Source organism: Harmonia axyridis, chromosome 2 (genome assembly GCF_914767665.1).
Source record: "Harmonia axyridis chromosome 2, icHarAxyr1.1, whole genome shotgun sequence".
NCBI classification, from domain to species: Eukaryota; Metazoa; Arthropoda; class Insecta; order Coleoptera; family Coccinellidae; genus Harmonia; species Harmonia axyridis.
Window position 1 is genome coordinate 24,905,548 of NC_059502.1, and position 11,554 is coordinate 24,917,101.

The following is an 11,554-nucleotide window of genomic DNA, read 5'->3' on the forward strand; positions in this document are numbered from 1 at the left end:
AAATCTGTTGTATATGTATATAGAAAAAAACTGTAATGAAATCTTATTTTCATGATGAATAGAAACAATGTGCTTCATTTTGAATTATTTAATTATATAAAAATCATTTAACAGGGACAAACTGAATAAGACGTTTGATTTTTCTCAATAATGCTTCAGCAAGACCCTTATCAGATTCTGGAAGATCTTGTAAAGTCTCCAATAATTGCTTGGTGAAGCTGTCGTTGAAAATTGAGACAAGACCTTGCTTCAAGTTGCTTATATCATCCGTTGATACTTTCCATGTAGCTTCAGTGGCACTTGGTAGCGATTCTAAAAAAAAAATTACATATCAATCTTTGAATGAGTTCTACAGACTTGGAAAATCAGAATATTCTGTCTGTCAGTTGACCAACATAAAATAAAGCAAAATATTGGGGTCAGTAATCGTTAATCCAACTAGACTTCTATTTTGTTGTACATTCGGGCACCCGAAATAGTAAGGTGGTGGTCGAAACCAAATGCTTTTTACATTCTTTGAGAATATCTTAAAGAATCCACATATGAACATGAATCATACAAAGCTACAAATCTTCAGGGATCAAGACCATTAAGAGTAAAAATTAAGCAGCTGTAGGGCAACATTAGGACACATACACATAAGATTTGGCAGAAAGTGGTTTACATGAAGATTTGGTACATTAAATTTGTATTTACTGCATTTGAGTTACATTTTATTTTTTAATTTTCAGTACTAAATGTTTTCGAGACCTATCTCTTTACAAACACCTAGGAATAACTTTAATATAATTTATATGTAAATATTGACTGACAGGAAGACTTCGGTTACTAGCCCTTTGAATTGTAATTGTTAGCAGTTGTTTCTATCTCTTCAGTCTCAGAGAAAATTATAAGTTCATTTTTACTGTTAGGTTTTTGATTTGTAAAATATATTTCATTTATAAAGCCCTATTTCTAAAAGAAAGCAGCACTTATTTTCAGAGAAAATATTCCTTGTTGTGCCCTTTAAATTTCCCACAACATTTTAAACAATCTTTTTATTAATAAAACAGATGAAAACCTCTTCTCTAAGATTTTTATGAAGACTGTATTTGTTCCTACCTCAAGCGCAAGACAAGAAGTAGGGTTGAATCAACTACTATCAAGTTGTACAGTTGAATATACATCATATCGCTCATTCGAAAGAAAAGTGTCACATTTGAAAAATCTTGAATTTCTAGATTCTTCCATTGAATTACCCCAAAATAGTTGAAGTTTTCACTGGAAAATCGTCACGTGAAAGTGACACATGCACCATCTATCGGTTAGTTATTCAAGTTTTCACATGACGATTTTCCAGTGAAAACTTCAACTATTTGGGAGTACCTAATTCAATGGAAGAATCTAGAAATTCAAGATTTTGAGATGTGTCATTTTTCTTTTGGATGAGTGATATATGTGTCGAATTTTTATATTGGTCAACAAGTTAACTAGTGAATTTTCCAAGCGCATTATGAATCCTACTTTCTAAGAATAATTTGTTGAATCTGTGTGTATAAAAATAATGAAAACTTAAAAATCTTTAGATTTAAAGAAAAATTGGAATTGAAATGATGAAATTCACTTAAAAAAAATATATAGGGTCATGCATTCATATACTCACCATTCAAATTGCTTGAATTTCTTGAAATCAAAGGTCCAAAATGCTTTGCCCTTGGAATAGCCTTCAGCATGTAATAATCTAAATGAACCCAAGTTAGGTAAAGGGCATGTTCGATAATGAATGTACAGTATTTAATTTCCCTCTCCTTACTCTCTAATTTTTCTCTTGTAAAATCAAGTATCTGTTCTCTTATAGATGTCAAGTCTTGAACTTTAAGGGATTCATTCACAAATTCTCTAAGGTCCATAGAACTCATTTCTGGTATATCCTTGATTTTTCTGTGAAGCCTATCTAAAGTAACTTTTTCTTGATGATGGTAGCTCACTGCGCTAATTAGATGCTGTACAATTACACCTAGAGAAGGAGTTTGTTCATATGCACTTTGGGTATTATTTACTGTATTCAATGATGGTTCAAAAATTACACCAACTCCTGTATGGTCGATTCCATGATTAGCTACAATGCTTCTACAATAAGATAATAAATTGCAGATTACTTGCATACCATAAAGTAACCTTTGAGAAGTTTGGTAGGTATTTAACATACTATTCGAAGTATTGTGGATCAAGTTTCTTATTACTGATTCAGTAAGTATGAATTTAGGTAAAAGAGCAAATATCAGTTTCTGTAGACGGTACAACTGAGCACGATTACTTTGGACCAAGTCAGGATTTTCCATTATGTTGATCAACTCATTATTGGCACTTCTTGAAAGGACAGATGTTATCAATGACAGTTCTTTCAGTGATACAGTTGATAATTCAGGACTTCCAGACCTCAATACTAATTCAACAACATCCATGTGACTAAGAACATAAAATAGTATTTGAACTAAAGCTGATTTGTTGTCACATCCTAAAGTTGTGAGTAAAGCATTGCACAGGTCAAAACTTGGTAGCCATATTTGAAGGTATTGTTCCTCCAAAGATGGTGTGAACTGACTGATATCTTCTTTGAAATCCCATGTCTTATTTATTTCAGGATGGTGCCCAAAAACTTTCATGTTACTCAAACATGATAAGAGGTTATGTTCTAATAAAAGCTCTGCACCCATTCTATTACCTGCTAATTTAATCAAAAACGCAATTTTAGCAGAATAAACATAAAGACTTTTCATGTTGGTTGAAGATGGCTCCAACAAATTCAGTAAATCATTATCACTTTCAAATATACTTTGAATAATATGTTTTATATATCCTCTTCCTGACATGAACGCTATCCAATTCATATTTCCTGTTAGGTATACAAGTTGACCCAAACTAGTCATTGCTAATACTTTGCACATATCATGAGAACTTATACAATCATGACAAAGAATTTCAACAAGTTTCTCTCCAAAATCATTGATGACATCCGTTGGCATATTAATGGTGGTGTCATCAAGCTGAGACAGATTTAACTTGGTGCTATCTAGTCGACTGACAAATGAACTATTGGGAACAAATATACCTTCGTTTTCTTGATCAATATGTGTGAGTTGGAGGAATATCATCAGACAAGCATAAATATTTATCCTTAATTTTTCACTTACAATATTTGATGCAACTATCCACTTCATTAACAGCCTCAAAATTTCTTTTAATGTATCAGAATTTGCTTGAATCACATATAGATCTTTCGGATTGTTTGATACTTTATTCAATTTTTTTTCTTGCAAATGGCACTGCTGTAAATTACTCAATAGTAGAAGAATGGTTCCAGATATTAGTTTGTTTGCTTCACTGACAATATCTACTACTGTCACAGTTTTGAGTAATTTAACCAGTAACTGTATGCACAGATACTGCTTATCAATGGGGGATAATATTTCAAATGGGATGTAGATCACAATAACATCAATGATTTGGCACCAGGCTTCAACAAACTGTACAACAGCAGCACTTTCTTCTCTACATTTATTCACTTCCAAAGCATACTTGAGTACTTTGGGTATTTCTTGGTTTATTGCCTGCATTTGCCCTATTATAGCAGTGCCTTGGAAGTTCTTCAACTCATCATTAAGTATTTGGTGCAATTTTTTTATGTTTATCAATTTAGGAGTGGCTTCAGTCTGGCAACTTTTGAGTAAATTTTCCAATACTGAATTGTTGAAGATTTCCCAGGTTGGCATCTCCATTTCATTTTCTCTAGACTCAAAATGTTCTGTCAAATTCAGCATGAAAAAATCTGGTTCATCGAAGGATATAGGTGCAAATGCAGGACCACTATCTGACAAAGTAGGCTTTGATATTAATGCAAATGTGTCATTGCAAACTCCAATATCATAAGACGGATATCCTGTGAGGAAATTCGATAGTTGTTTGAGATATTTCACTTGTTTACTTGTACTACACACTTTCAGTTCAATAGCAACTGTTTTCATTAACCAAGATGCTTGTCTCAGTGATTGCATGCTCTTCAAATGTTTATAACTGTACTTTAGGTGTGTTATAAAGAAATTTTCATTAGATTTTATAAATCTCAACACTGGACCAGAAGTTTTAGCATTTGAACATAAAATATGCAACATATTATATATAGATTCCAATAATTGATCTGAAATTGATTCCCTGACAGCAATGTTGAATAAAACAAAGATTGAATGTAAGCATGACCTTGGATAGTCATTTACACCTGGTAATAATAAATTCGACTTTGAAATATCTTGCTTGATATCAAATCCAAGTAAATAGTGTGAAAAATTTGGTGCATTGAATACCACACATTGTTTCAGCAGTTTCAGGATCTCTAATTTAGTACTCAAATTCAATTGTTCATTATCTTCAGTTTGAGCTTCATCTAAACATTCTATGAAACCGAATTTGATATCTTTGGCCATGTCTTCCATTGAAAATAGCATACTGACAAAGTGGCTGTGTGCAACTGGTGAACTCAAAACCAACCTCAAGACCTTTATAGAACTATTGGCATGTTCTGGCAGATGGTACTGGCAATTGACATACTTTGCAATGTTGATGCAATGATCTGGTTTTCCACTTTTTCTATTGATAGTGAGTAGTAGTTTCATTATTCCTGTAAGTAGTATGGGTTCTGAAGAAGCTGCTACTATGTTAGAGAATGATCCCTGAAGTAAAAGAACTCTGTGGATAATATTCAAACAATGCAGCACGCACTGTTTCAGCATATCCTCACCAGGAAAAGAAACAAACTGATTAAAATATGCACAACCATCATGAACTATATCAAGAATGAGATTTAATAAATCAGTTTTGTTGTTGAACTGTATCATCAGGTGAAATCCAGGTGGTGTGTGGAATTCTTTAGTCGTATCATCTGGTGAAATATCTGCTATTTGTGGATCATAATGCTTTAAAAATTTTTCAAACAATTTCAAACATAACATTGCAACTTCCCATCTTTCCGATGGATCTTTGTATGACCTTGCATGATATCGCAGAAATACAGAATTAACAACAAATGTTAAGTAGGGAGTGAATCCAGGTTTTCTTGGACCAGCACCTAACATTCTTGGAATACCAAGGTCTGTCAAACTGTCCAATAATTTCAAGAAAGCTTTTGTTAACGGATATTCTTCATCCCTCGATTCTACCTCTTCTAATTCAGTTTCAATACCCCTTGGGGTATAACCAGAAATCGAAGGTATTGTAATAAGTATCTGAGAGGCTTCTAAGTTCTCCCACATCTGTGAAGCATTTTCTGGAGATTTTGAGAGAGTTGCCAAAGTCAACAAAAGTTCCGCCTTCAAAGGAATAGGTATAGAACACCCCACTAATCCTAGAAGTACAGTCAGTGGTGCCCATCCTGGATGTTCACATAAAGCTAATCTCGAAAATTCGTCATGTTCTGCAACAGTTCGAATAAGGACAAGTACAGATTGTAAACCCTTTATTTCTAATGGGGAGACTGCTCTATGATAAGATCCCTTCTGTCCATAAATGGTGTCCGTCAAAGGAGGAGATTCTTCTCTAAGATTAGAATAATACTGAGCAAATGATACAAAAAAGTGATCCCATGATATGGTGGAACTGGGAAGAAGTCCAACCTGAAAAATAAAGAAATGCTTTGAAATTCAAACTTCAAGAATGTTCAATCAGTGAATTAGGTTAAATGTATTAAATTGAACTCAATGGAAAATTATTGCTTCAGTATTTTAAACTCAATGAAAACAGATTATATAGGGTGTCCCGTAAAGAATCCACTACCAAAATTTTCAATAAAAATATTTCTCACAGCCCCCCTTTAAAATGTCCGGACAATGTTTTTAATGTAAACGTTAAAATCTTTCTTCAGCAATATTTTACTGAAAAAATTAACCAAAAAGGTGTAAAATTGTACCAACCGTAAAGACAAAACTATTGAAAGGGGCAAAAATTCATTATTTAAAAAAAAAACAAAATAACTCGAAAACGGTAAGACTTTTATAATGGGAATTTTGTCATAGCAGATGGGTTATCCTCTGATCTACATTCTCCCTCGGTTTGACGTGGTCTTTACGGGACATCCTGTATATTGTATAATGAATACTTCATTCATATTTTAATTGTAAGCACAATAAATATCGCAGGACAAACCTAGGAACTTGGAAATTTTCAGGGTAGGTTCGGAATACAAATGTCTCAGTTTGTTAATGGGCAAAATCCCACTTGGCGATTAAAACAGGGTGTAGGCCATAAGACCTTCTGTTTGTCTAGTTAATGTCCTGTTTATACATATTGTTCTCCAAGGGCAAAATAGATGCATGAATGAAAGAGTGCTTGAAAGCTCCCTACACCAAGTCGGTGCTTTTCTCAAATTATACAGGGTGTTCTTAAATTGGAAGTACAAACGAAAGTAACAGATTCCACTGATAGTGTTAAGGCTTTAAACATGGGCCTGCAATCCCTTTGTTTTGAAGATACATGGTGTTAAAGTTTGAGTTTTTCAAGTTTTTTTATGATAACATTTTTCCTTCACAAGATATGTAACTTAAATTTGGCATAGATATTCCAATTTAAAGATTTTATCATGATATGCTAATTAAGAATGCAAGGGTGGTATATTTTCTGGGAAGGTGCCTACTTCTTTCCTCCAGAAGTTTTTTTTTGGTAGTTTAGAAAAATGTAAGAAGATCCTTTATTCCAGTACTACACTTTTTGCTTTCTTGTAGTTTTGTCGTATCTGCTACCAATTTTGGGGACAAAAATTTCAAACATTTTCTAGCAATCCTTAGGAAAATCTAAATTTTTATAAAGATCCAGTGATTAAGCTGAGATGAATAAATTAATTATGAGTTTTGGTACTCATTTACACAATCTGTAGAGCAGATTAATAAAGATTCAACAAAAACACACATCACAAAAAAATAGGACTACAAGAAAACGAAGTGTTTGCTGGCTCATGTAACATGTTAAGAGGATTTTTTTTGCTTAAAATTATGCATTATCATTTTCCTTTGTACTTAGGAACACTCTGTATATAGAATAGAACTTTATTAAACACACAGATAAGTTACAGAAAATATCAATACTTTCTTCAATGCAAAACAAAAAATTAAAATATTGATATAAAATGATTAGGGGAGGATTCAAAACTTACCTGTTTCAGCATATTGAAACAATTTCTAGCAGCTTGTTGACATGTAGATAGACTACTGAGAAATGAAACATAAGGCACGAATAACGTGGAAGGTAGCATATCTCCTGCAAATCTCACAAATTTAAATAATGAGACCGCTCTTGGTGGGGCATGGTATGAGTATGACTGATCAGGATTAATTTCAATGGGGCTCCAGTAGTCCAAAACATATGTATTTTTTAGTTTATTGCCCTGGTATAGTTTAGCGATTGACAGAAGGAGATTTTCAAAATGCCTTGGAAGAGAAACTGGAGCTTCCAAACCTTCACGAATGTATACCTGTATGGTTCTTGCAGATTCATCTGCTTTAATCCTCAATTCTTTCACTTTTGGATATAGATAAACTATGAAATCTGTTAAAAGGTAATGCATTCTTTTGTACATAAATTCGTCTTCATATAAGAGATTACAATCTAAGACCATATTATTCAGAAAATCAAACACATTGAGTTCGATAGCTTTATCAATAAAGATCTCCTCCTTTCCAATAAATTCTTGAAATTGCTGGTTTTGACAAAGGAGCCTTAGTGAAGCAATACAAACAGCTATACCAAAGGTAGATAATGCTTCTAGCCCTTCACAGTTCCATTTTGGCTTATTTGCTCCAAATTCTTTAATAATATATTCTAGATAATTTTTTTGTGAAAGAATAGGAAGACTTTTTACTATTTCTTCACCATCTTCCCGTGTGTGGAGAATACTCAGATCTAAAGCTGACAGTAAAGCCATCTGCAGAGTCAAATTAACAGAGTCTAATTTTCCTGAAGCCTCTTCATCCCCTAAAATTTAACAATTGTATAATTAATGATGAAAAATAGTATATATTTTATTTATGTTCTTAAATGTTTGTTATTGCCACCTTGTTTTTTTTTGTTTAAGAATTTTGCAATCCCCGCTTCATCCAGTCAATTGAAAAAGCAAGTTTTCCTTACTCCCAGTTCAGGAACTTAACTAATTGAAAAATTTGTTGACAAGGAATTATTTCATGAAAAATTTCAAATTTTTGCTACACTCAAATTTCTTCTTGATAGATTGAAATAATTTTTTTCTTAAAATGTTACTTGAATTAATTTTCTAATAATTGATCATTTGAGAATCTTCAAACTCCAAGGACTTTACTATATGTACGTTTAGATTTTTCAAAAAAAAAAAACAAGTATCAATAATTTATTTAATAATTATTTTAAACAGGACCTACCTTTCACTTCCCTCAAATAATCTATTAAACCCAATGTAGGTGCTTTGGGAAGACCACATTGTGTTGCCCAAATGAACACAATGTCCCCTAATAAGTTTCTTATATCAAGAAATAAATCTTTGACTTGTTTCCTATGTTTAGGACCTCCTAAGGCAACATTCTGATGTAACTTTTCCAGTTCCTTACTGAGATCTAATTCTCTCAATAACTCAAATATTCTAGTAAACAAACCACCTTCCATCAATTGATCTGTGTATATGGTAATAAACCTAGCTACTTCTTCTTTTATATTAACAGACCATTGAACTCCATTTCTAGCTTGAACGAGACATTTTAAAGCTGTTAGAAGAGCTTTCCGACCATCATAATATAGAAGCACAGCTACTAAACCTCGAGGTAACCCAGGATGGTAAGTAACTTGAAGTTGTGCTGTACATAATAAGTCTAAAGCTACAAATTCATTTATGTCGAACATATCCGAAATGATTATAGTCTCTTGATATAATTCCTGTGACAGTATTTGATGTCCTAAACCTCTAACAGTGATTCCTTCAGTCATACCCTTTTTTATTTCTTCTCTACTTTTGGCATTTTTTGGCTAAAAACCATTAAAACAAAATTTTAGTATAGTCCATTTGACACACGAAACTGTTCCTTACCGGATTCTTCAGTAAGGAGAAAAAACTTTGTTTGTGTTTTCGAAGTGCACTTTCTAATTCAGAGTTGCAGAGATTTGAAGAACTCTGGGTAAGATGCTTAAACACAATGTCTTGAAGGTCCTTGGAAGGATTCCATAGATCTTCAGATTTCATGAAAACTAAAAGAAAATATTTAAATTTACTGATACATGTGAGATAATCATTAGGTACCTTCAGCCATCCTGATGTCAGTTTTAGTTTAAAGCTTCTTAATTTGGTGAAATCAATATAATTATATAGATTTATTTCAATTCTTATTTTTAATTCATTTCTCATTAGAAGCGGGATAACAAGTTAAAGGATAACAACCAGTATAACCTTAAAAATTTGATTTCTTGTTTGCCCGTTTTGCCGCAGCCCGCAACCATAGACTACTTGGCCGCAAGCGCAGTAAGTCAAAACCACAGACTACTAGTCTTTGTCAAAACCTCTGAAAATGTTAAGCTACTTTTACACTTTCATTGCGTAGGTTTTATAGTACAGTAGGTCTAACGTTTTGGTTTACCAACATAAGTAGGTATAATAACAAGTATTTTTTGAAAAAACCTATACAATTTCTGCGATGGAGGAGAGCAATGAAAGATAAAATAACTCCGAATTTAATGCTGATTAGATAATCACGTCTGTTCTGGAAGAATATTGATTCAATTTTTACATTATATTTAGTAGTAGCATTATATGTGGTTTCAAGCACTTTTACGGTAACAACAAATGCATAATACGGTAGGTACCACCAATATTTAATATTTCAAGCTGGTAATTTTTCTTCTAAATACTTTCGCGTAGCTGTTGGTAGACTTTCGGGGAACCGAATATCAAATGTTACTATTAGATCTCCTCTTCTAGAAGGTTCTTTCGGGAAAGGTAGACCTCTACCTGCAATACGTCTGATAGTTTGAGGTTTTATGATATCATTTTTATAGTTAAGAGCTTCCTGCCCTCCACCAATAAGAGGAATATTAACTATACAACCGCATAATGCTTGTTTTAAGGAAATCTTAGCTGTGTATCTCAAATCACTGCCTTCCCTCTTGAAGGTACTGTGTGTTTTATCTCTTATAATGAAAACTATATCTGCAGGTATCTTGTTGACCCCCTGGTCCCCTTCTTTGGGAAATGTTATCTTAGTACCGGCTTTCCAACCAGGTTGAACATTTATTTCCAGCATCTTTTCCTCCTTTCCCAACTTGCCATTAGGAAGCAGAATTTTCTTCTGTATTTTCATCTTTTTAAGACAGCCGTGAAGAACCTCCTCCAAAGTTAGATAAATTTCGTGCTCTACCGGTGGATCCTGGGCCATTCTTTCCCGGTGTGATCCCACGTGATTTTCTGCACCTGGAAATCCGAAGATGAAGGTCGATTGGTTCATGTCGTTGTCGAAGGAATCGTCGAAACCGAAAAAGCTCTGAAATGGATTCGTATTGCCGAAGAACTGAGCGAAAGTTGCCCTCGGATCCCCGTGGAATGTGTAAGTGAATCCTGTGTTTCCATGAGGGCCAGCTCCACCCTTCAAACCGTCTTCACCGTAATTGTCGTAAATGTCTCGTTTCTTCTTGTCGGATAGAACCTCGTAAGCTTCTGCGATTTCTTTGAATTTCTCCTCGGCTTTGGGGGATTTGTTTTTGTCGGGATGATATTGTAAGGCTAATTTTCGGTAGGCTTTCTTTATTTCGTCATCTGTCGAGTTTTTACGTATACCTAATATGGAGTAGTAGTCTTTACCCATTGTTTCACGAAATGACGTTAAGAACTAACAATACAACTGAATTTTGATCGATCGTTTTGTCAGTCATTGACGTCTTGTCTTATTTCAGGTTTTAGACATAGAAAGTTTTATTGAGAGATGAAAAAATATGAAGAAAGCATCGATGTGTGTCAGGAACTTTTGAGCGTTCGTCATTTGGACGCCAATTGCACTCTTGAAGGCCACAGAATTGTATATAGCTATACAGAGTGTCCCGGTAGTAACTGTACATCCTCTTATCAGAGGTAAAGTAAGGCTAGGGGATTACGGAATGACTATAAAATAGTTTTATTCTGAAACAAGTTGCAGAATGGGCTCCTATTCCAACACGAATGCGAAACTCGAACGCAAGAGTGTTGGAATTGCCTTCTGCAACGAGTATTAGACGATATTTTCTCTATTTCAGTCAAGTTTTGTGGAATATTGTCGAAATTCAATGAAAAATATCTTAGTGGCTTTTGTATTGCATCTTGGCAGTTGGTGTGACTGTTACGAAAATTGACAGATTACGGAATTTGAATATGAATCGTACATTTCGAATTTTGAAATAATTTACAATTACGCATCAAATTCGTCAATTATGTCTGACAAAATTTTATTTGTCAGATTTAACACCGCCAGAATAAAGAGAAATGGCGAATAATGTTGCAAATCATTTCACTATATCCAAATTATATTATATTGACAATTATTGACGT

General features: G+C 33.6%; 2 protein-coding genes across 2 annotated transcripts; both read right to left on the reverse strand.

The window, feature by feature from the left end:
* Positions 1–73: 73 nt before the first annotated feature.
* Positions 74–9,488, reverse strand: LOC123673723 (nuclear pore complex protein Nup205). The gene is made up of 6 exons (XM_045608366.1): positions 9,284–9,488; positions 9,074–9,231; positions 8,415–9,012; positions 7,178–7,995; positions 1,643–5,645; positions 74–312 (listed from the first exon to the last, which is right to left on the reverse strand). Exons 1-6 carry the CDS (start codon positions 9,291–9,293, stop codon positions 104–106), a joined length of 5,796 nt encoding a protein of 1,931 aa, XP_045464322.1. The 5' UTR covers positions 9,294–9,488; the 3' UTR covers positions 74–103.
* A 207-nt stretch (positions 9,489–9,695) lies between these two features.
* Positions 9,696–10,919, reverse strand: LOC123673726 (dnaJ protein homolog 1-like). Its single transcript, XM_045608372.1, has one exon. It carries the CDS (start codon positions 10,836–10,838, stop codon positions 9,861–9,863), a length of 978 nt encoding a protein of 325 aa, XP_045464328.1. The 5' UTR covers positions 10,839–10,919; the 3' UTR covers positions 9,696–9,860.
* Positions 10,920–11,554: the final 635 nt, after the last annotated feature.